This window comes from Herpailurus yagouaroundi, unplaced genomic scaffold, assembly GCF_014898765.1.
Source record: "Herpailurus yagouaroundi ecotype Mexico unplaced genomic scaffold, PumYag 180, whole genome shotgun sequence".
Taxonomy (NCBI): domain Eukaryota; kingdom Metazoa; phylum Chordata; class Mammalia; order Carnivora; family Felidae; genus Herpailurus; species Herpailurus yagouaroundi.
This window is the reverse complement of record NW_024412411.1, coordinates 24,166,872-24,193,270: the sequence shown is the minus strand read 5'-3', so window position 1 is coordinate 24,193,270 and position 26,399 is coordinate 24,166,872. Positions and strand designations below refer to the sequence as shown.

At 36.7% G+C, this 26,399-nt stretch overlaps 1 protein-coding gene and 1 long non-coding RNA gene across 8 annotated transcripts in view; one reads left to right on the top strand and one right to left on the bottom strand.

The window, feature by feature from the left end:
• LOC121039461 (uncharacterized) overlaps positions 1 to 15,376 on the bottom strand; it is a 51,854-nt gene extending 36,478 nt beyond the window's left edge. The window contains exons 1-3 of one of the 2 annotated variants that reach the window (XR_005794812.1): positions 15,297 to 15,376; positions 8,493 to 8,592; positions 298 to 535 (exon numbers count right to left, since the gene is read on the bottom strand). This is a non-coding gene — a long non-coding RNA (uncharacterized LOC121039461). Of the gene's footprint in view, positions 1 to 297; positions 536 to 8,492; positions 8,593 to 15,296 lie in introns of those variants that run through there. The other variant, XR_005794813.1, reaches the window with a different exon arrangement.
• A 31-nt stretch (positions 15,377 to 15,407) lies between these two features.
• CCDC82 (coiled-coil domain containing 82) overlaps positions 15,408 to 26,399 on the top strand; it is a 34,829-nt gene continuing 23,837 nt past the window's right edge. For 2 of the 6 annotated variants that reach the window (XM_040489694.1, XM_040489695.1), the window contains exons 1-3: positions 15,408 to 15,512; positions 20,874 to 21,592; positions 22,045 to 22,240. In XM_040489694.1, coding sequence (XP_040345628.1) covers positions 20,888 to 21,592; positions 22,045 to 22,240 — 901 coding nt within the window. In that variant the 5' untranslated portion in view covers positions 15,408 to 15,512; positions 20,874 to 20,887. The other 4 variants (XM_040489691.1, XM_040489690.1, XM_040489693.1 and 1 more) reach the window with 4 other exon arrangements.

The window sequence follows — 26,399 nt, the reverse complement described above, 5'->3', positions numbered from 1 at the left end:
ATATTGAAATTGTTCAAAAATGAATCCAAATATTGCTTTATAAACTTGAGATTAAAACTATGTTTTAGGGAACTATATTTGTTAGAAAACATATTCACATAAATTGCAATCTATGTTGACATAGGAGGTTAGTTTTATCTTATTAATAATGAGTTTATTATGGCCTCACTGAGATAGCTCAAACTAACCAATAAATATAAAGATTATGTAGATTTTCTTAAAATTAGAGAATTAGCTAAATCTCATCTCTGGTTGTAAATACTAATTTTACAGATAAAAATGATTACAAGTTTAAAATACAATTCAAACTCCAAATGTACTTAGATTGTTGGATACCTAGACTGATTTGGATGGCACAAAGGAAAGTGGCTGTATTGGAAACTGCAGACTTGAGGTTTAAAAAACTTTAGACTAGTGAAAAGAATCCATATCAGGAACAAGGCCACTCAGGGATTATGTTGCAAGGGAGAAGAACATGGTAGAGCTGCTACACCGAATGCTAAGAAATACCTCCAATTTCAATAGGAAGAGGAGTCTATGAAGGAAAATCAGAAAGAATAGCCAGGTTAGTGTTGTTGAAACATTTCTGAACTTCCACCATTTACTTCTTCTATCTTATTATATCTACTTCTTTTTGTCATTTATTAAAATTGCAGAATAACAAATGAGAATCAGTATGCAAGGCATACAGATTCTCTTATCTAGAAAGGTTACATAGTACATGGTTAATAATACCAAATAGAAAATAAGCACAATACACAGCTTTTTTTTTTTTTTTTTTTTTTTTGACAGTTTTTTTGTGTCATCTCTTACTAGCTGCTTCACTGTGGGGGATAAGCTTGGGAATCCCCTGGGCTTATACCAACGGGTTAACAAGGCATAAAGAAATACAAAGCCATAAAATGCTCACACCTGAGTTTGGGTAAACCAGATTGGCATTCCAAGAATAGGGGGATGCAAAGACACCCCGAGAATAGGGAGGCACAAAGGCACCAGGAATAAGGAGTTGCAAAGGCACCCAAAATAGAGAGAGGGTGCGGAGCCCCCAAACTAGAGAGGGAGAGACAAAGTCCCGAAATAGAAATGGTGCAAAGGTGCCCAATACATACGTATATGAAATAAACAAGATTAGATGTTCAGGGTGGAAGACTATGGACTGCTGTGCTTCAGGCAAAGCAGCCCAGAGCGGAGACGGTTAACAAAAGAAAAGGTGCCTTGTTAACCCTGAGGTTATTCCCCCTGTCTGTCTCATCCCCTAGGCTGGCAAAGATAAACAGGCATGGCACCTCCTGTCTGCTGTTAACAACCATCTACCCATCTGCCCAGCTCCTGGATTTTGTTCTATATTGACCCAAACCCCAAATACTGTGTACTTTCAAACCCCCCCCCCTTTTCCCTCACATCCCAAGTTAATGTTCCTAGTTTGTCTCTTTGTACACACTCATCACATTTGTAAGCCTTCTGATCTGAATAAATATGGGGCAAGGACCCTTATTCGAGGCTCTTGTCTTTTCCCAGACATTAGCCATCTCTTGCTTTAATCCAGCATCCACTCTTTTGCTGGCCAAGAGAACTTTAAACTTAGAGTCTACAACACTTCACCTTAGGTAAGTTAGTAAGCCTCTCCATGCCTGTTTCCTCTTCAGTAAAAGAGACACTACTATGACTTATACTACCTGCATCATATCACAATATTGCTGTGAAGAATAAATTACATACATGGAAATAATCTTAGCAGGGTGATTTGCACATAGTTAATGCTCAATGGATGATATACATTATTATTGTAGCATAGTAATTTTATTTTTATTTAAATTCAAGTAGTTAATATACAGTGTAATATTGGTTTCAAGAGTAAAACCTAGTGATTCACTACTTTCATATAACACCCAGTGCTCATCCCAAAGAGTGCCCTCCTCAATGCCCAACACCCATCTTGCCTATCCCCCCTGCCCATCCCCCCTCCATGAACCCTCAGCTTGTTCTCTGTATTTATGATTCTCTTATGGTTTGTCTCCATCTCTGTTTTCTTATTTTGCCTTCCCTTCTCCTATGTTCATCTGTTGTATTTCTTAAATCCCACGAGTGAAATCATGTATTTGTCTCTTAATATAATACACTCTAGTTCCGTCTACATTGCTGTAAATAGCAAGAGTTCATTCTTTTTGATTGTTGAGTAATATTCCATTGTGTGTGTGTGTGTGTGTGTGTGTGTGTGTGTGTGTGTGTGTACATCTTCTTTATCCGTTCATCAATTGGTGGACATTTGGGTTCTTTCCATAATTTGGCTATTGTCAATATTGCTATAAATATTTGGGTGCATGTTCCCCTTCAAATCAGCATTTTCATATCCTTTGGATAAATACCTAGTAGTGCACTACTAGGCAGTTAGTAATTATAAATGGATGAGAGGAAAAGGTCAATCTTGTCCTAAGTGCCAGAAACAACAAGTCCTTATGAAATTCAATTTAAACAAAAAAGGTTATCGAAAGAGTCATATTATCTGTCTCATTATGTTTGTTGTCTAATTCTTTCTGGATTTCTTTTTTTTTTTTTTTAGATTCTATAATTAGGCATATTTTGATGGCAAAATGTGGTTCTTTGAAACCACAGAAATCAAAGGGAAGATTTACATTCCAAAACCCACCATACTTATTGTAAAAGCTAGATCCCCAAGCGCTAAAACAGTGTCTGATATATAGTTAGCACCAAGTAAATATTCACTGAATGCATAAATGAAAGCTTCTGAAAGTATTTTTATTCCTGTTTGCTAATTTGATCAGTACTCTCCCTACAACTCTTCAGTGTAAAAGAATCATGGAGCGTTGGAGTTGAAAAGGGCATCTCATCCAACAACCAATGCAGTGACTGACCCTCTTCTAACAGTTTAGTGAAGGGCAGTCTAATTAGCTCTACCAGTTCCAGAGGAAGTTCTTTATATCTGGAGACAACTCTAGCACCAATTTAAGCCTTTTATTGAGCCACAAACTCACTCCCTGTTGTTAGCTGGTCCATAGGGAAATAAAATAGTTTGTTGTATGTAACCATGAGCTAAGAACGATATATAGCTGTCTCTTGCTAAGTTCCAAGTACTTAGAGCAATGTCAGGCATATGTAAGTCTCCTGTAAATATTCACTAAGTATTATACTGTTAATGTACACTTTGTTAATTACTGGTTGATTTTTAACCATTCAAGCATTTTCTACATTGGCTCCCACAAACCACATTCTTGTCCATCCTACACATTTTGTGTTGAGCAGATTTGGGAAAAAGGACACCATCAGTCATCTTTAATAAACTTTATTTCATTAGATGATAGAATTCATCACAGTCATTCATGCTTGGATTTTTTTTTCCTTTAGTATATTTTTTTAAATGTTATTAAATGCTAAAGATTAGGAAAAGGTGTCCTAATGTGGTAAACAGAAAATAAATGTCATGAACATCTACTTTTATTTGAAGCTTTTGTGTATTATGCTTTTTAAAAATGCTATGTAACTTTTTACACTGTTATGAACAAATAAATATATTGAACCCTTGAAAATTAATTTTGTCTTTAGAATACCTGCAAGGCTCTTTGTCAACCCAAATCAGGATTAGCCTAATTATATCCTAATTGGGGTAAATTCATATATTCAAGCTAGTTAACCAAGAATGATGACAATAGCTTGGTTAGAAGGCAACTCTGTCAAGCCATAGCATATATAGCTGTTAATGCATCTATCATGACTATAAAAGTAAAACAAAAAAAGTATTAAAGACCAGGCATCCTTGCAACTCAAGAAAATATCCATTATGTTGGGAGAGCTTTTATGAAAACTCAGTTAAAATTAAACTCCTATAGTAGATATTTTAATACTTATAGAGTCTAATCATTATTGAGCATTCTTCTTCAACTTTCTACTTTTATTTGTATTTGAATTTTTTTCTATTTTAAAACCATCAAATAATCTCTAGGTAATATAAAATGGGTATTGTAAATAAATATCTTAACTGTGTGTGAACAAGAATATTTGTTATCACTCAAATAAATCAATGAATAAATGTTATGTGTTACATGCATTTCAAAATGACAATCTCAAAATAATTCTGGTTTTAAAACCAATTTGAATGCTAAAACTCATCAAAAATCATCAACCTGGGGCGCCTGGGTGGCTCAGTCAGCTAAGCCTCCAGCTCTTGACTTTGTCTCACATCATGATCTCACAGTTTGTGAGTTTGACCCCCACATCAGACTCTGTGCTGACAGCATGGAGCCTGCTTGGGATTCTCTCTCTCTCCTGCTCTCTCTGCCCCTCCTCCACTCATGTGCTTGGTTTCTCTCTCTCTCTCTCTCTCTCTCTCTCTCTCTCTCTCAAAAAAAAAATCAATAGAATTTTAAAAAGTTTTTTTTTTAATCATCAATCTTTCTGAGTATCTCTCTCCATCACCTCATTGATCAATGAAGTAGTATACCCACCTAATATTAGTCATTTTTCTAAAATACAAAATATATAAGGATTTAATTTCAAGTTAATAATTACACAAATCAAGAAGAAATTAGGGGATAATTATTTAAAATTTTGGTTATGAACTAGGTAAATATTCATAGGTAGATAAATATTTGAGGTGAATGAATAAATGAACAAATAATAAAAGATAAGATGTCAGAGTGACATTAAAAGAACTAACAAAGACCTCAAGTTAAAAGGGGGCAAATGTTTAAGAGACATCTGATTGTTTAATATATGAAACATAATTTTTCCTATTAAGATTAGGTAACAGAAAATTCTGCTAATGAGGGAACAAATACAGCTTAAAAATTATTTCCTGGATAACTGATTTTTCCACATGGCATTCAATTTTATTTCATTTGTTAAAACATCTGTAATACACAGAACCAAAAAAAAAAAAAAAAAAGAAATAAAGAAAGAAAGAAAAGCTAGTCCTACTTAAATCAAAATAGGAAATAATAGTGGTGTTTGACTATATGATCAAATGCAGCCTTGTTTTCAGTTCCCATGGAGCCCTCATACATCTCTGCAACAAAGACTTTTCTTTACATGCCTTATGCAAGAAAAGCCCTATTAAATAAAAGAATGAAATTTGGGCACTTGTTCCCCCTCACATATGTACTGACAATTCCATTGCTTGTGTCAATTTCTAATGCTAGACAAATCCCTGTTACTTGTGTCAATTTATAATACTAGACAAATGCACACAGGGTCTTAGACATGTGTAAAAAGGGAGAATGGAAGAGCTACTTGACTGCTTAATGCTATTTATTCTTTTAATTCCAGAATGGCATCAAATACCAATCATTTCTATTACCTTTTGTGAAAATGCTTTTAGTGAAAAGGCAGACTCCCACTGCTTTCTTTTCAGTAGTAAACTGAAACCATAAACTTCTCTCAACTTAAAATCATCCCAGTGTGATCATATTTGTTAAATAAGTTTTCAAAACGAATCTGCCATCATTATTACTCCTGTTTTATTATTTTTCATTTCCTTCATTCAGAAAGAGACAAACGATTATCCAAATGCTTGTCACTAATCTATTCAATATCCCCTTCCTCCTTTTCAGATTTTTTATCTGTTCCTTGAAACTTTATTAACTTTTCCATTAAATCTTAGTGTGTATACCTGAAAGGGCTTTTCTTTTCTTTTTTTTTTTTTTTTAAAGTTTATTTATTTTTGAGACAGAGAGAGACAGAGCATGAAAGGGGGAGGGTCAGAGAGAGGGAGACACAGAATTTGAAACAGGCTCCAGGCTCCGAGCTGTCAGCACAGAGCCCGACGCGGGGCTCGAACTCATGGACCACGAGATCATGACCTGAGCCGAAGTTGGCTGCTGAACCGACTGAACCACCCAGGCGCCCCATGAAAGGGCTTTTCAACCACAATTGATCTTTTTATTCCTTCACTACCTTTAGGACTTAATTGAAATGTCCTTTTCTCCTTCAGGATTTGTCCTTAAAGTAAGAATCTACAAATATTTCATAATTATACAATTGATCCTTGAAAAATGCAAGGTTTGGGGGCACTGACGCCCCACACAGTCAAAAATCTACATATAACTTTTGACTTCCCCCAAACTTAACTACTAATAGCCTTTACCAATAAACAGTTGATGAACATATATTTTGTATATTATATGTATTATACAGTGTATTCTTACAATAAATTAAGACAGAGAAAAGAAAATTAAAAGGTAAAATACATTTGCAGTACTGTAAACAATTCTCATATAAGTGGACCCAAATACTTCAAACCCATTGTTCAAGGGTCAACTGTAATGTGGGGGGAAAAAAAGTGTCTTCTGATTTAGAATGTGAGTAAAAGGGTTAGTCCCCACATCATATAGTAATAAGAGAAAGCAGAGAGCAATGAAAAAGGAATGCCAGAGCCCATTTGTATACATTGCCTCAACACATTGTGAATACCTAAAGTTGCAAATCTTGATCTTTATTATCCTTCCCTTCAACCACAAACTCCTGCTGTTTCAATTAACTTACTCTCTCACTCTTATCATCTATGATGCCTCTGGTCCTTTAATCCTTCCTATTAATAATATAAAAACTAGCATTCATTCACAAAGTATTCTTCATTATTTTATTTATTCTTCCTAACAGTCTGAATTATTATCCCCATTTTAGAGATAATGAGACTCAGAGAGACTTAGAGACTCACCCAAGATCACGCTGCCAGGACTTCTGATATCAGGATAAAGGGAGATATTGGGTGCTTTATTCTTATCTTTTAAAAAAATTTTTTTTAACATTTATTAATTTTTGAGAGACAGAGTGCAAACAGAGGAGGGCCAGAGAGAGAGGGAGACACAGAATCTGAAGCAGACTCCAGGCTCTGAGCTGTCAGCAGAGCCTGATGTGGGGCTCGAACCCATGAACTATGAGATCATGACGTGAGCCGAAGTCAGATGCTTAACTGACTGAGCCGTCCCGGCGTCCCTGCTTTATTCTTATATCAATCACATACATTATAGAAAAAGATACATAAAATATTAAAAGAAGAAAGTATAGCCATCCTAAAAATAAGAAGGTAAACTTTTGGAGGACCATAAATTATGCAGGAGAAAACTGTGTGTGTCCATATAATGAAATGGTGAAAGCTGGGAAGAGAAGTCCAAAGAAAACAAGCTCCCAAGTTCTCCATCTGACAGGTTATAATGTCCATTGCATATTCTATCAGTGGCTCCAACCAAACTTTAACATATGTTTCTATACTTCCCATAATATGTGCTGTCTAAGCAGAGACCATAGTGTTTCAGGCAATCTCAGCTGCATAAGGAATGCACAATTAACAATGTCCAAGTGTTGGAATAGTACCAACTCCATGAAAGACTACAAACTCAGTAAAGGTTAGGGAAGGGTCAGAGACTGTAGAGAATTCAAACTGTAATTTTCAAATAAGTAAAATTAATACACTTAAATAACAGATTATTGTCTATATGAAAGAATAGGTACTTATGAAAAACAAGCAACTAGAAATTCTAGAACTGAAAAATGATAAATCTGGGACTTAAATATTGGTCTTCTGCTTCCAAGTTCCATATTTTCTCCTCTGATATCATAGTTAACCCCAACAAAGACATACAGGTGCATATACATGCTTTTGCTTATTTATGTAGCTTCCTCATTACTTTGTCTTGATATATAGTCTTGACCTCATAGTCAATCAGAGGAACCTGTTATTCTCTTGTCTCCAAATCTTCTCTGCACCTCGCAAATTCCTAATCTTATGGTTCTCAACCGTAGCCGCACACTGAGAGATATGTGGAAACTTTAAAACTAACAAAACAAACACTATAGCCACCCTAGATGAACTAAATCAGATGCTCTTGGAGTTGGACTCATACACTGATATTCTTTTTAAAACTTCCTTACATGATTCTATAAGAATTGCTTGTTTTTTGTTTAAGAAAGGGCTATTCACTAAATGTGTGCTTTCCCCTTCCATAGTACAAGGTGGTCTCTAGGAAGCAGCTGCCTAGCTAGAGAGTCATTCTCCAGCATTGCCTATACCAAGGTAGGGCCGGGTGATTAATTCTCATCATTAGAATGTGAACTGAAATAATGTATTTCACTTTTGAGAAAGGAAGTTTCTAAGAAGCAGTGTATATTCTTTGTTCTCTCTTTTCCCATCTGTTGACTAGATTCAGGAGATTGCAAGAGTCTAGCAAATGCAAAATCACAAGATGGAAGGAGCCTAAATCTGTGAATCACTATTTAAAGTTATACTCCAACCAAGTCCTTTATCATCATAAAACTGCTGAAAAAGATTTATTATAAGTCTCTAAAATTCTGAGGTTTGTTTCATCAGCTAGAGTTACCCTGATCAATAGTGGAATGGGTACCTTGAAGTGGGGTGCTGCTGTGATAAAAATCTCAAGTATGTGGCATTACATTTGTGATCAGGAAGCAGGCATCAGAAAAATAACCACCAGAGGCTGGGTAATTTGGAATAGTGGTAAAAAATATTCTGTAAATATTACCTTCAATAATTTGAACAGCAGACCAAATACCTATAGTCTTGTAGCTCTATAGCAGTGTTCTCAAGTGGGGATGATGTGGCAGGAGCACATTTGGCACAGGCTGAAGACAAAAGGGAAATGCAAATTTCAGTTATTTTTCAAGACCAACTCAATTGTTACGACTCCACTCCTCCTATCAGATTGTGCTTCTTTATGTCACATCAGAATTGATGAGTCCTGCCTTTGCATTCCATCAGCATTGTAACACTTAATTCACTCCTTTTTCTGCATCTTTCTCTCTATTGTAAATCTCTTGAAGTGGATAGTCTTATCCATGTATCCCATACATTGCCTAGGACACATCTTATGCACAAAAAGTATACATTTAGGGTTTGCTGAGTACACGTTTGCTGAATGTCTACTACTCTGCAAAGCATTGATCCTTGATCTTATAGTATTAACAGACACAAATCACAAAAACCATTTCACAATATACTACAAGTCTCATGGACTCTAAGGCCTTACAGATACAAGTTCTCACATTAGGTGTGCCCAGTGACTGCTCACCCTTGGGCATTCTTTCACACCCAACTTCTAATTGCATGAGACTAGTTACTGTGTGAAGTTGCCAGCTGCCTAAAATGGGGAAGACAGAGTACATTTCTAAGGAATAAAGTTGGTGTACAGAGTACAAATGATGGTCTTTTAAGGAGGTGAGGGGTTGGAACATGATAAACTAATTTTGATACTTGACTAGCAACCAGGATACCAGAAACAGAAACTACTACGGCTGCCTGTGGGACCAAATGGTCAAAAGCAAAGGCATGTGTGTATATCAGGAAAGGCTAACTAAGAGGACAGAGATAAGAAAATAATGACCTATTTTGCTATTTCAGACCAAGGAAGATGAGCTTTGTTTAGCATTCGATAAAAAAATTATTTTAGCTCCTTAGCCCACCTAGGTAGCTCTGACCTTAGAATGCTAATAGAGTTTACTACAGTGGGGAAGCAAAGCAACAATTTTAATTTCCCTTCCAAACTTAAATCCTGCTTCTCAACTGAAGATACAGATCTGGACTTCTGAAAACAGTGACTGGAGGTAGATTTGGGGTCATAAGCATGCAGGAAAAGGAAATGGATAAAGTCACTCAGAATCAGTAAAAAAAACAAGAACAAAGAAAAGCTTAAAATGTAGAGGGTATACAAAGAACAAGCCAGTGAAGAAATGAGTAAGTAAAATAAATCATGATGGTCTCCTTCAACAGTCCCTATCACATCATGTTGGCTGTTTTATATGAGATTACAATCGAAACAGATAGGTTTGTATTGTTTTGTTTCTCAAATACCATTTTCCCACATTAATTTCAAGATCTTTAAGGACAAGAACCATTCATCCTCTTATATTTTCCTAAACCCACCACCCCCAGTAGTCTTACGCACATACTAAGACTCTACCAATTTTTGATTCACTAAATTTAAACCTGGCCAAGAATTCTACTTCACTCACCAACCACCCACCAAAAGTCCAAATCTCTCATAAAAAGCAAGTTCCTAATTTACTTTATCAATACCTACAGGTAAAGCTACTCCCACAGAATTCTTGGCTACCAGGAGTATGGGTTTAAAGAAACACTTTAATATACAGGTTGGTTTTCTGAGAACTGTTGTTGTATCAAGACTCATCAAGGGGAAAACCTGGCAAGACCAGTAAGAAAACTAAGTCTGTGGCTAATTTCTTAGTGGAGAATGAGAAAGCTAAACACACAGTACATTAAGGGAAGAGGAATTGGGAACTAAGTATTGATGACTTTGGAGCACATACAAGAAGTACCCAAATAGCTTCTGTCATCATCCACTAACCATTCCCAACTACTGATCACATGCATTTAACTTGGCACTGACTTTTTAACATTCTATAAAAAAAGAAAAGCAGAGATTTCAGGCACCATCTATGAATGAGCTGCACACACTACTAAGCCTGGGACTATGATGCTGCAATACACATCATTACAAAATACACCTCACTTTAGCCCACATTTCCTTTTTTTCCTTCTCTAACCAACTCTTGTATTTCAACCTATCCTTCCCTCTTTCCCCATATCATCTCATGTCTCCCCCTTTGATCTGTATGGCTCTGAGTGCATACATACTCATGTGGTTTTGATAGTAGCAGTTTCCAGTATCTCTGGTCCAGTAAGATTTCTATGTTGGTATAATACTGTGCCCACACCTCGAATTTCTTTGAGATTGTCTCATGAACTAAAGAGAAATGTTTGCAAGAGCTGTTTATTTTCCCAATGGTGGATTTTAAATTAAGTGAGAAAGACTCCTTAGTGAGCATGGCTAACCTGAAATCAAAAGACAGATGATCCAAGTTCAAATGCTATTAGGTTGGAGATAAACAGAAATAAAGTTACAGAGTAGTGAAAGAGGAAGACTAACCTCATGAAAGAGTAAAGGAAAGGTCAGTTGCTGCCACAAGTGCACTGGAAAATAGAGAAGTAAATTCAGACATCCGTTACAGGTCTGGAGGGAGGTTGGTGGCAAGAAATAAAATTTAAAGACTGGAAAGGTTAAGGTTAGCCTAGGTTGGACAGTACAAGTGGAGGCTTTGTCATCAAATACCTGGGTTTAAATTCTTACCTGTAGCCAAGTGATTTTCAGCAATTAAGAGTATGAGCTGAGCAACAGTATTTCCACCATAATTTGAGGGTTATACAAGTACATTGTTTAGAACATAACATGATATTCAGTAATGGGGAGATTTTATACTTATGTTTAAGGATAAAAGGGTCTAAAACAAACTGTAGCCTACCCATGTTGCCAGCTTTTGGAAAAGAGCAAATAGGTATAAATCTAAAAAACAATAGCAGTCTCTCACAGGCTAGAGAAAGAGTCACAAGATTCACACTCAAGGCCACAAAACAGTGAACCTTTTACTAGATATTAAAATTTAGAACCACACAGCTTAACAGTAATGTTAATTTTACCACTAGGTGGCAATGATACAGCTGAATTTCACTGACAAGATTGATTTTAAAAATTGAACAAACCCAGACAGAAATTCCAAGAAGCTTTTATACATATTTTCATGTTAGAAAAATGAAAAATTCTGTTATATACAATTTAATTTATAGCAGAATGTATAATTATCTAATTCAAGATGTATGTTAACTTCTGATGCTTTTTTTCCTCTGTGCACTGAGGCAATTCATGCAATAATTTTTAAACAGTTCCAATCACAGAAGTCTTTTTTTAAAAATCTGGACATATATCATGAAGATAACAGAAATTAGGGAAAGCTAAATCTCTTTGAAGTCTTAGAATTCTAAGAAAGGCACTATAAAATGCAAAATATTTTAATAAAAAAGTTAAACCTTTAAAAAAATAACTGAGAGAGGACATTTTATTTTTTACGGGCCAAAGCATGAAATAATACGGTGACTCACATTGCTTTTAAATTACAAATTAAACCAATATTCATACGTGTAAAGTCTTTTCAATGTGTTGAATAAACATTAAATTTACTAAGCAAATTTAGCAAAATTCTGACTTAATTTTGCTAATGGATTCTGGAATAAATACCTTTTTACAACTGTCAAAAGAGTAAGTCATGAAATTCCTTAAAATTCCTTAAAATTACTTTCCGTAATTATTTCTGCTTTCTTCATAAAACAGGTCTCAACCTATGGCTTGTTAAAAATAATAACAAAATTTATTCTTTCATTTCTTTTTCTTTTCACATCAAATAAAAAGGAAAGGCATGATAAACTTTTTCAAACTACAGACATTTCCAAGTACACAGTAAAAAAAAACATAAATTCCCAATATTCTCCCCCACATATAAGGTGGGAGTTCATACCACCACATGTAACATTACAAAATCTGTACTATAATTACATGAATAAATAATTACCCAATTCATAAGACCCAATTAAAACAAGCCTATTTATTCCCTTTTCATAAATAACCTAAAGTTCCCCAAATTTTTAATTCACAGTTTTCTACAAATAGATCAGAATATCTCTTTTATATATCAACTTTCAAGTAGTTTTCTAATTTAGTAATCAATTCCTATATTTACTTCATTCGAGAAAACTCTCCCCCTCTTGCTACCTAAACAAACGCAAGAGAATAAAAGTATGATGTCTAAGTTATTTTTATAATTCATAGATCAGATTCCTCATATTGGACTTCACTTTAAATTATTACAGATCACCCCGAAATCTAAAATATAGGTATTTCTCATTCTGTCAGTGTATACAGATACACAAAACATAACCATTTAAGATGTCACCACAAAGTAAGATTACTGTGGCAGCCCTCATAAACCGAACTATAGATTTCAGGAAAGTGCTCAATCTGTTCCGTTGTCTATAATTTTTGTTAGAAGTTTTAGGAAATGCCACTGTAATAGAAGGGATAATTGCAGGTCTACATGTGTATAGGTAATTTGTATCTATACAGAATCAGCTTCCAGTTATCTGTACAAATAAAGGAAGAGACACAGGATGCAAAACACATAATCCTCAAGCCACTTCAGATACATTTTTGTATCTCTATTTCATAGGACTGTGTCTGAGAATTGAGAACACAAAGAAAAGTAAGCCATACTGCAGAGACTGAGTTACAAACACAATTACCAAAACAATGGTAACAATGAAATGCCATTATTGACTTGAATTTGTCATCTTCTGTTTATTTCTGATGGTGGCTCGAAGTTTACGTATCACCAGTTTATCGGGCAGAATCATATCACCTTGCTGTTCTAGATAATCCAATAAGTTTTCAGTCCATTGGAGAGCAGCTGCATGATTAATATGCTTCTCTGGAATCAGTTCTATTTCCTCCTCCTCATTTTCACTAGATTCATCTGTCTGGCCTTGTGCTCTTCTGATGATTTCGCTGTCAGTTAACACTTCATAGCCTGGTTCAGTACTGTCCACTTCAAGCCATTTTTCAATGTTCTCAGTAGTCACATTTTCCAATCCTTTGGTATGTTGTAAAATGGTGGCCACGGTAGCCACAGAAACATCTTCTTCATCAAAGTCCAAGCCTTCTTTCTCCTCTATGGTAGGAAGAATCTTCTTCCATGCTCTGCTAATGGTAACTGGCTTTACTAAATTCCATGCCATTGCTATTTCATAAAGTGCATCTAGCAGAGTTAGCTTCTTCCAGAATGATTTCAGGTCATTACCTTCTTCCAAGTTGTTCTGAAGAAGACCTGCACGATAATTTCTCTTCATTGTCGCTATGACTCCCTGATCTGAGGGCTGGATCAATGAAGCCACATTAGGTGGTAAATACTTAGCAAATATTTGGCCATCGTCTGACCTTAGGACATTTTCATTTGGATGTGTTGGTGAATTATCCAACAAGAGCACAGCCTTTTCCTGTAGGCCTTTAGATCTTAAGTACTCTCGAACTTGTGGCACAAAGATCTTATCAAACCACTGTCGGAAAATGGAAAGATCCATCCATGCACCTTTTTGGCTGAAATAAGAGACTGGCAGGTTTGAGGTGTCAGTTGACTTGAAAGAGCGAGGTTTCTTTGCTTTCCCCACAACACAAAGTTTCAGTTTATGTAAACCTGTTGCATTGGCACAACACATGATAGTGACTCTTTCTTCAATTGACTTGTGCCCTGAGACAGTGCATTTACCTTTGATCACAGAAGTCCTGGAAGGTAGGCATTTCCAAAAGAGTCCAGTTTCATCAGCATTGTAGATTTGTTCAGGCTGTAAGTTCTCTCGTTCAATAAAGTCTCGGAAGTTGTTACAAAAATCTTCCACAGCAGTCTCATCTCCATTTAATCTTTCATTTCTAATGTTAATCTCTCTAATGCTGTGCCGCTGCTTAAAACGAGTTAACCAACCAGCAGAGGGGTTAAAATCACCATCCATGCCCAAAGCATAAAAAAAGAACTCTGCCCTTTTTGCACAAATTGGTCCAGATATGGGATTCCCTTTTGCTCTTTGCTGGTTGAACCATTCTAGCATTGCTCTATCCAGTTCCTCATACATAGATGGCTTCATAGATTTCCTCTTGGCAAGAAGACTTGTGGAATCAGAACTGCTTGCATAAGTTATAATCTTTTCCTTATTTTTTCTTATATCCCGAACTGTTGTCTCACCAATCCCATAAATCACTGCCAGTTGTTTGGAAGAACCTCCGTCTTCAAGTTTTTTTATTATATCAAGCTTATCTTTAATAGTTAACACCACCCGCTTCCGTTTTCCAGACATGCTGAGGCTGTGGGACTCAGGCCCTTGCCCCACACTCACACTGAAACAATCTACAAAATCCTTCCTTCTTTCACACAGACCCACTTGAGCAGTCTTACAGCCTCAGTCTTTCAACCTTACCAGGAACCTGGTGACCCTGACCCCGTCCCTGGACGGGCTTGGCCGGCAATGAGACGGCAGAGGAAGGTGAGAGGGAAGGAAGTTTGAGGGAACAGGCCTTTAACTTAGATGGGCAGTAGAGGAGGCCCCAAGTCACCGCGGATAATCCGGATTACAAACATTTGTTTTATTCCCCCAGTGGCCGCGATAAAGACTATAACTCCATCGTGACCACAAACCTCCTTCAAGCCCTGATCCAGGGTAAACACGTCCGTCACTAGCCCCTGCCACACCCCAAAGTTACAGCAGAGAGCGGAAGAGCCACGGAGTCGGGGACTAGCCCCTTTCCCCAAGGGAACGGCTACGTTTGATTGCTTCCCCAGCAGCCAACCCCTTCCACCGCAAGCCACACTTCCCCGCGCTGGGCTTAGCTTGGACAGTCCTCCCGGCCCCTCACAGCCCGCCGGGCCCCTCTCCCCACCTCAATTGGAACCAGGACCCGCACCGATCCCTGACTAACGCGCGGCGACCGCTCCTCCCCCAGCACGCGCTCCCGGAAGATGCCCCCTCCCGCCGCCGGCTCCGCCCCCTGCTCCTCCCAGAGGCGGGACTTCCCCTGGTCCCCGGAAGGAGGAGGAGCGTGGCTAGTCTGGAGAGGGTACCTGGGGCGGAGGCAGAGGCGGAGGAGCTTTGAAAGGTGAGGGCGCGGGGGCGGTGCAGGGCCAGCTCGGGGCGGGGACTCGCTCTCGCTCAGGCTGCTGATGGCTTATTAACTGAGCCGGGGAAGCCGCGCCTCCCGGCAGGCGGGGGAAAAAATTCCCGCGGGCGCTGTCCGGGTGGGTAGGACTAGCCTCTTCTGCGTCTTTCTGCACTCCCTGCCCCCTGGGCTGAGCTGCAGTGGGCCCGGTGTTTGTTTCTTCCGCGGTGGGGAAGTGGGCGGGACTGGTAGTGAGGAGCTGGAGTGGTGGTTTCGCGGGTTTCTGGCCTTTCCAGACCCTTGTTGGTTTTCTGGGTTGCGGAGCTCCCCTAGGGCCTGGGGGTTTGTGTCGTCCCGCGCACGTCATCGTGAAGCTCGGTCTAAGGGTACGGTTTCCCAGCTACCCTGCCCCTCTGCCCGAGGCAGAGTAGCGGACTGGTGGGCGTGCTGCGCTGGCTACCTGCGTCCCGTCAAAGAGCCAGGTTTGTAATCCGGAAAATGACTCTGGTGTAAACTGCAGAGAGGATCCTTCCTCTGCCACCCATCCCTGCTGGAGTTAGAGAACCACCTTCAGTGTTAAAGATTTTAATGAATACTGTAGTTGTCCCGGATGCGAAACTGGCAGGATTCACTCTGCGAAATTGTGGAGCATTGGCTCGTGATTCTAAAGGGGGGAATTATCTTTCTCTCTCTGTTATCTTTCCATTTCTTATTTCTGTCATGTTGTGCTGCCCTGTTTTCTACCAGTGGAAGAACTGTGATAAATGTATCCACAGCAATGTGAAAAGAACGTACTCAGAATTATAACACTGTAGCCCTTAAGTCATGTATTATGCCGGTTTATACTGGTATTCCCAGTAATTTCATCAGGTTGTGAGTCCGTGGAAGCAGAGGCCGTGTTGATTTCTTCTAATAGCGCCACGCTCCAAGCCTGTGCTGGCATTCAATAACCATTTCTTTGGCCTCTTTAAGGTTTTCTCTCCAAACTATCATATAAAAGGAAATGTCAGAGAAGGGTGTTGTTTTACAAATAGGAATGCATCCCTTCTGGTGAAATTTCAAGTAATGCCTGGGGTTCCATTGCTCTTCAAACCTTAAAAATGTAAACTGTCACCTGACAGGGCAAGTGATTCCTAGAATGAATCTTTTCTTCAGGATAAATTAACCTTAAAGCCTAGGCTACACGATATTTCCTTTGATGAGAAATTCAAGTAGCATCATCAAGTACCTTTGAGTTGTAGAATGACTGTGTGAGAGACAACAATATGGATTTTTACCTTTAATCTGTATTCTTTGGCAGACTGCATAAGCTATGTATATGCTTTTTTTTTTTTTTTTGGTTTTTGTATATGCCTTTTGTGTGATGATTCACACAGAAGCACAAAGATGTGATCGTATTGATCTTCATTTATTTAATGCTTTCTGTTTGGAGTTTCTTTGTTTTTCTCTTTGCCTAAAGGTAAGGTATTATTAAAGAAGCTTGATTAAATTCTCATTTCAAGAAATTGAGTGTATACTCAGCATATAAAGAAATTACATCCATTGCATGGATTCTTTTTTTTTTTTTTTTTTTTTTGAGTGAATTCTGATGACCCAAGAGATGTCATTTTCATCAATCTAGCTTCACCTTCTCATTTCTCTCCTCAGGTTCAGTTCATTCACCCTTTCCCTCTGTCATCATTCTTCCCTCCCCAGCTAACATTGTAAAAGTATTCATAATTTTAAAAGAGAAGCCAAGCACATTTAAATTATCTTCTTTTTCAGTGACAGCAATTTTGAAATATGAGGAGAGACCCTGGAAGTTTGGCAGTTGGCCACATGAGACTTGATTTATTTAAATAAAATTTGTTTCTTCAAATATTCAATACTGCAGTTTTCCAAAATAATTTTTTTTTCTCCTTAGAAACTGACTTTTTGAAATTTTTACTTTTGGACTCAATGGGGAATCCTTAAATTTTGTGATCAATGTCATCAATAAGATGGTAGAGGGAAGTCCCAAATTTTCATTTCTTTTACACATTCTTTTCTTGCCTATTGGATGGACAATTTCCAGAAGTTACTGGCCTAGCTCACGTGCACTAAAATTCTGTTACCATTTAAAAAAAACTGTTTAAAAAAATAGTTTTTTTAAAAAGCATGTTTGTAAACTCTAAACTATTTTGGTGATTCTTTTATGAAACTAAAATTTAGCATGAATGAGAGATAAAATAATGACTTTTTAAAGGCATGGTTTTTACCACCTTGTACAAATATAATATTGGCAGCAGTCATTGTGTAGCACTGGACAGGAAATCAGGAGAACTGGTTTCTAATCCCTGCTCTGTCACTAACAAGCTGTATGATCTTCGGTAAGTCATTTGAACTCTGCGTATTTGGCTTTGATATTTATAACTAAACGTAGATAATATCTTCCTTCTAGGATCATTGTCAGGATTTAAAAACATGAAAATGCGCTGAAAAATTACTATACATATAAGAGTTTTTAATAGCTTAACCATATGCAGTCAGATACTTTTACAGTGTCACATTGTTAATCATTTCTACTGCTGTTGTAGAAGCCACCTATTGACATGATAAATGTCTTTTGACATGGTATAGTTTTGTGAGATAACCATCTAATGTACATGAAACTGCTTTTTCATATTAAAGAATCATCTTTCATTTAATGTTCCTACTGTTCACAGTTGCTTTAGTGTATCTACTGAAGCCATATTTGTCATTTGTTTTCATAAATGTTTTCTCATTCCTTCTCCCAGTTCAGATTTATTAGAAAGACATTACAGTGTAATGCACATGCATGGTTTATGCAAATTTAGCTCTATGTGCTTAAAAAAAAATAACTTATTTGTACTATATGGCTTCACAGTATAAGCTGCCCAGTTTGGTGCTTAAACACACACACACACACACACACACACACACACACACACACACAACACCAATAATAGTAATCTGTTTATAACCAGGAGAAGAAACTGGATGGACCTGCTGTGAAGCAGTATGATATATAGTTTCAAGAGGAATATAGAGATTTTTAAGATAATTTTAACTACACACAATTCTCATCTTGGCTGATTTTTAATATAAGCCTTCTGTAATTTGCAATCCAAGTGTAATTTCAACTAACAGAATATTTTGTCTGTTGACTAAAATTTGTTAGATTGCTGTTACAATGCTCGATCTATCTTGTAGTGGTTACTGTCATAAGATCACATTTTCGGGGCGCCTGGGTGGCTCAGTCGGTTGAGCATCCAACTTCGGCTCAGGTCATGATCTCACAGCTCCTGAGTTCAAGCCCCGCGTTGGGCTCTGTGCTGACATCTTGGAGCCTGGAGCCTGCTTCGGATTCTGTGTCTCCCTCTCTCTCTGCCCCTAACCCACTCGCATTCTGTCTCTGTCTCTCTCAAAAATAAACATTAAAAAAAAGTCACATTTCAGCCTACACTATAAATTTCTGCTGTATGATCTTAGAAACCACTATGCTGATTTTATATGAGATATGACCATTTTAGAAACTGTCATGTTGCCTTTAAATTTTTTTTTTAAATTTTTTTCAACGTTTTTATTTATTTTTGCAACAGAGAGAGACAGAGCATGAACGGGGGAGGGGCAGAGAGAGAGGGAGACACAGAATCGGAAACAGGCTCCAGGCTCTGAGCCATCAACCCAGAGCCTGACGCGGGGCTCGAACTCACGGACCGCGAGATCGTGACCTGGCTGAAGTCGGACGCTTAACTGACTGCGCCACCCAGGCACCCCTGTCACGTTGCCTTTAAACATAACAATTTGTACAGTCAAATGAGTGGTATTTCTACCACTTATACCCCTGCCTGTCCAAAAAAGGAATCATCTTGGAAAGGTATAAACTTGATTCAGTGATACTGCCGTTGCTCAAAATATTTTGGCATTCTGTTTTTGGATTTACCTTCAAAGTTATAGCATATTTAAAAAATATATCTGTAATGGTAATTAATGTTCAAGTTTTGAAGTTGGATTTCATTTTTGGAAGCTGCTAATAGTCCCTTATAACTGAGACAAATGAACAAAATGGGTATTTAAACCACTGTTTGGGATAAAAAAATGGAGCGTGGTTCTTTTCATATTTTTATATATTTTCTGATACTAAGTTTTATAGAAATCTCCAAGAATATTTTATGCCATAGTGTAAATATTGGAATAATTAGCCACATAAGGTGATTTCTTTGAAGGAGATAGCACTCAATAGAGTACTGAAGTTCTTATACATGTATTATGAGGTCAGTTTCATTACAGTGTGATCATATGTCTATTTTCCTTAGCAACTACAAAAGTTCATATGTGTTAACTTTTTCTAGTTACATTACTTATCTCTAATTGTTCCTTTATTATATACTTGTGGCAATTTTAGTGGGGTTCACCCTTTTCTGAATCAGAAACTTACAGTATTTATTTTCTTCCCAATATCATGCCCTGCTTCACCATGAAACTTTATTTTTTCACCCAATTTTGGATCGTTAATGTTTTTTATTGGATTATATTCTGTCTTTAACTTTGAGTGGTTTAAAGCCATTGCCATTTTACTAAAGTATATAGAAGCTGCTGTCTTAGTAGATAGGTGATCTCTTAGTTTTGCACTGCTATCTTTTGTCAGCTAGTACTTTATAACTTTCTTCCTATAAATTTTTGACCCTTTATGTTATAATTCATGTCATTTCTGTTTAGAATCCTTTGCCTAAGGATGAATGACTCTGGTAACCCCACCCTGTTTTTCTATAATTGTCTCTCTTTTTTCCAGCATAAAGCCTTTCTTCACACCCTTTCAGTTGCACTTACTTAACATACCATGTTCTCTCTCAGTGCCAGAGTTTTGACCTTACCATTTTTACCTGCCTGAAATCCCTTTTTCTGTCATTCTTTTTGTTGAAATATAACCAGTCCTTCAGAAGTCTATCAGATCATATCTGTGCAATTAAATCTTCAGTGAAGCATTTGCTATACTGTTCTTCCTGCATATTTATAATTTTATTGCCGTTATTTTTATCTGTCATTTGGACCAAATGAACACCTTGCATTTTTCTTATTATATCTTTGTATGTTCTACCCATGGATGATAATCTTCTGGAGAACAGGACCACGGTTTTTCTGTGCATCCCTTTCAACGCAAGATATAATTCACAATTGATGTTCATTACAGTTTTTTCTTGGCTGTTCAATAAATTATTTGTTGAATAACTGTTCTACCATCTTCACTCAGATATTTTATGTGATTTATACTGCTGTGAACCATTTTATAACACCAAATAAATATAGTTTACCATAAATGCATTCATTGTTGTGATCTGGTTATCATTATATTATATTCCTAATAACTTTATTTTGTAGAAGCTTAAGTGAAAATGGTACATGTTAGAAGACACGAAACAAGGAAAAATTCTAAAACTCAAGAGCATGAGCAGAAATCTCGAGTTGATTGGAGGCGGACTAAAAGAAGTAGTATTTCACAGTTATTTGATAGTGATGAAGACCTTAATAGTGATGAAGACCTTGACAGTGATGAAGAGCTTGACAGCGATGAAGAACTTGATAGTAACAAGGGGTTCGATAGTAATAAAAAGCCTGAAAATGAAAGAAAACTTAGATTAATTGAAGTTGAAAGTGAAGGTAGTAGTAACTGTGAGCATCTCATGAACACTGGCAACAGTTCAACATATGAAGAAGAAAATAACAAAAACAAACCTAGAAGTACTGACTCACCAGATCATGAAAAGCATTCCAGTCAAGAGGATGACGATCTCAACAAACACACTGGACAGATAATAGAGGAGGATTTAGAAGAAGAACACATCAAGCGAGGGAAGAGAAAAAGGATCTCCTCTGTTATGTACGACAGTGATGAGAGTGACAGCAGTGATATCCTAGTTCGAAAAGTAGGTGTTAAACGTCCACGTAGAGTGGTTGAAGATGAATGTTCTTCAGTAGAGATGGAGCCAAAAACACCTGAAAAAACTTTAGCTGCAAGAAAGCGAGAACAATTCCAGAAACTCAAAGAACTCTCAAAACAAAGATCTCGTCAGAGACGCAATAGTAGTAGAGATTTTGAGGTGTGTTATATTCTATTGGTTTTGTTACTGTTTTTAAATCTTTTTTTCAAAGTATTTAATTTTTATAAAAAAAAGTACTGAGTCTGTTCTATTTCTCAATTCTTGAATTTATTCTTTTTAATCAAGTATCCTTGAACATGTTTGATTGATCGTGAGCCTCAGTTCATCATTCTGTTTTAAAATTGAAAGACTGTTTAATATGGTCTTTCCTCTTTTCAGCTTCTACTTATAATCTTAATGTCCATTTTAAACATTTTACATCATTTACCGAGGTATATTACCTTCTTACTAATTCGAAAGTTCGACATTTAACATGACAAGATTTTTTTAACCTTAAAATATGAAATTAATTTCCATGGGTCATTGGTTTAAGATTTAATCTTTTAATTTTATATCCATACTGACAATTTAAAAGTACAAATTTACTGAAAGGTATGTTCTAATTTAATTAGGACTCTGAAAAGGAATCCTGCCCAAGCAGTGATGAGGAGGAGGAAGAAGATGATTATGAATATGATGAAGATGGAGATGATTATATTATTGATGACTTTGTAGTTCAAGATGAGGAGGGTGATGAAGAGAATAAAAGCCAGCGAGGAGAAAAATTGACTACATCACAACTGAAATTAGTAAAACAGAATTCTCTTTGTAAGTTAAATATCAAGAAATTGTTTTATGACTTGCTCTAATTGTAGTATTATATCAAGTATCAAATTAGCCTCTTACTATCATGTTCTAAGTCATTGACTAGGAACTATGGTTTTATTTTTAGGTAACTTTGTCACTGATAACAGTTTATTCTAGTAGTTTCAGGAACCCAATACACTCTTAAAACTTATTAAGGATCCTGAACAGCTTTTGTTTCTGTGGGTTATAGTTATCAACATTTACCATTGTAGAAATACAAAAGAGATATTTAAAATATATTTAGTAATTAATAGGCTTTAACAATAAGTTTGTTACATGTTAACATAAGTAACATTTTATTTTATTTTATTTTTGAGAGAGAGAGACAAAGTGAAAGCAGGGAGGGGCCGAGAGGGAAGGAGACACAGAATCAGAAGCAGGCTCCAGGCTCTGAGCTGTCAGTACAGAGCCCAATGCAGGGCTTGAACCCATGAACACAAGAACATGACATGAGCTGAAGTCAGACCCTTAATGAACTGAGCCACCCAGGCACCCCAACATAAATAACCTTTTTATTAAAAATAACTATTTTCAAAAAAATAAGAATGGCATTGTTTTACATTTTAATAAATGTATTTAATATCTAGCTTAATAGAAGGCAGCTGGGTTCCTATACCTGCTTGTGCATTCAGTGCATTTTGATGTTTTGATTGAAGTAGATGAAAACAGTTTTGCTTCACACAGATAGGTAGCTGGAAAAGGGAGAAAGATTTTAAAAGTATTTTAAAAATAATGTGGATATTCTTATTTGTCACTACACAATTAAACGAGTGATTGTTTCTTAAAGGTTAGTTGCAATATGGAATCTGAAACCATATAAATGAACTTTTAGTACTCACTTACATTGCAGTCCATTAGTCTGTCTTGCAGTTTGAATGGATCTTTTACCCATATGTGATTTTGTAACATCATGCATTAGTCATTTGGAAAATACTGATTCACTGCGTTACGTAGATCTTCCAAATGTTGACACATTTCATTATACAATATTTTTGAAATCACGTTTGTTAATATTACCACCAATCTCATCAGAAATTTTTTTAGGTATGGGGAAGCTGTCAAGTTCACAGTAATAGCAGATACAAGTTTTCTAAAATTCTAACTTCTATAAAAATCTGTTTCTTAAACCTTTGGTAGTAAATACTGTTAGTTCTTGAAATTACAGATTTCCTTTGCTCATTTTTGAGAAAATACTTAACAACTGCCTGAATATTGTTTGTCAGTTCATTCATTTTCTTCTTTTCTTCCTTCCTTTGTTCCTTTCTTTCTGTTTCTTCTTCTTTTTTTTTTCTTTTTTTTTTTTTATGTAAACTCTCGGCGCAACGTGGGGCTTGAACTCACAACCCTCAGATCAAGAATTGCATGCTCTACTGACTGAGCCAGCCAGGCACCTCTGTCAGTTGCTTTCTCAAGTAAACATGGTGTTTCATGATAAATGAGGGTTTCTCAGCTCCCAGTTCAGTTTTTCAATCATCTGCTGTGTGGAATGCAGCATAGGTGCCCTATGCCTACTTCCCATTTCACCCCATTGAATACTCAAAAGATGTATATTTGAGACTTAATAAAATTCATAGTTTTTACTACTTCATCAAGGACATTCTTAAGTAAACGTAGCTTCTTACTGAGTGTATAGCAATGAATCAATCCTACAGTGGTTATTTGTGGTTTGCTTCTACTGCCATCATTCATGTTAGGGAGCCATAACTGCTTTACCCGTAGTTCCTTTTGTACACATCAGTGAAAAGGTCAACATGATAAAAACAGCATGCTTATCTTAGTGTTACTGTTTTGACCTCATAGATCTCCTTGAATGGACTTGGGGACTTCCAGGTGTCTACCATACTTTGAGAACCATTGGTTTTATCAGGCCTATTGAAGTATCAGTGAAACTTATCAGAGATTGGAAATTAGGATTCTTTTCATACAGTTAATTAAACCATAAATAATAGGATCCTGACAATTCAGGGTGTCTTTAAATGTGCATTTTTCTAATCCCTATAATTGTGCATAAATTTGAAGATTGTTTTTAAGGTGTTTTACAACTCTGGTAGAAACAGGCTGTTGAGTGAATACATTTTTATTTTTTTCTTCAAGAGTGCATTCTTTCTGATTTTTTTTAAATGGGCATATTTACTAAAATTACATGTAATGTGGTTCAATACCAATCTCATGATTTATAATAAAATAGTAGATTGAGGTATGAATAAAATTTCAAGACATTTATCAGTGATAGAGATGCCAGTGAGAGGCATCTATATTTTGAAAGTCAATGACTATTTTCCTTACGTCAATAGTCACTTGGTCACTTGCCACTTGGACACTGAAAGTTTAGGGAAACTCAATTAGGAGATACCCCATCATTCTGGGTTATAATATCTAGAATGTGATAGAACATTTGCTCAGTGATACCCATTCATACCTACTCCTGCTAATTAATCAAAATCAAAATCCAGCATGGGGGAACCATTTTTAACATCCTTCTCAATCCTACATCTCTGTGTTTGTTTTTTTAAGGGACAATTTTAGATTTACTGAAGAGTAGAAACTACAGAGAGTTCCTATCTAACCCCTCTCACACACAGATTTCCTATAATTAACATCTTGGATTAGTTTGGTACACGTGGTAAAATTGATGAGCTAATATTGATACGCTATTATTAACTGTACTTCATAGTTTATCTCAGGGCTCACTCTCTGTGTTGTACATTCCATGGGTTTTGACAAATATATAATGATGCAACAGGTATCCATTATTACAATATCATACAGAATAGTTGCGCTCTCCTCAAAATCTCCTGTGCCCTACCTATTCATTTCTCCCACCCTCCCCTGAACCCCTGGCAACCACTGATCCTTTTAATGCTTCCATAGTTTTGCCTTTGCTAGAATGTTTTATTGTTGGAATACACAGCATGTAGCCTTTTCAGATTGAATTTATTCACATAATAATATGCATTTAAGTTTCCTCCATGTCTTAATGTGGCATGATAGATTATTTCTTTTTATCACTGAATAATATTCCATTGTATGGATGTACCACAATTTGTTTATCTATTCACCTCCTGAAGGACATGTTGGTTGCTTCCAAGTTTTGGCAATTATGAATAAAGCTGCTATAAATATTCGTGTGCAGATTTTTCTATGAATGTAAGTTTTCAACTCACTTGGGTAAATGTCAAGGAGCTCTGTGTTTGCTTTTACTACTAAGTATCTCCAACTCAGAGAGATGAATCTTATTTTTTATGCAATACATTTTATCTTGTATGTTCTTAATGGTAACTTCTGCCTTTATCATTACAAGTTGTCTTTTCTCAACTTGTAACCATATTCATGCCTTTCCTCCCTTGAATTGATATGTTTCATTAACTACTATTCTAAATTTTATCCTTTGTCAAGTTTCCCATTAACTCTACGCCCCATCCAGTGAAATTGCTCTCATTAAATTTAGTGATTACTGGGGCGCCTGGGTGGCGCAGTCGGTTAAGCGTCCGACTTCATCCAGGTCACGATCTCGCGGTCCGTGAGTTCGAGCCCCGTGTCGGGCTCTGGGCTGATGGCTCAGAGCCTGGAGCCTGTTTCCGAACTGTGTCTCCCTCTCTCTCTGCCCCTCCCCCGTTCATGCTCTGTCTCTCTCTGTCCCAAAAATAAATAAACGTTGAAAAAAAAATAAATAAATTTAGTGATTACTTCCTAGGTGCCAAAATATTTTCCAGTTCTTATGCTAACTTGGTATTGTTATGTGCTTTGCCACCATCAATTGACCACCCTCCCTTTCAGAAAGTTTTCTTTTTAGCCTCTGTGGTCTTGTCTTCCCTTTATAATATCGCTTTCCTCTTTTTCCACTTGCCACGTAAATATTGATGTTTCTAAAGGTCATCCTCAAATTCCCTTGTTTGTGTTTCAGGCAGTCTCTCTCCCATAACTTTTGCCTAGTATACCAGCAAAAATTCCTAAACTTCTATTTCCAGCACGGATTTCTCCAAAGCCTAAGGCACATTTTTCATCTTCTTATTGAACATTTTCACCAGTGTCTTTCAGATACCTCCAACTCAATCAATATGTATAAAACTAAATTATTGACTGGTAACATTACGGAGTTTTGGGGTGGTGTAGAACTTAA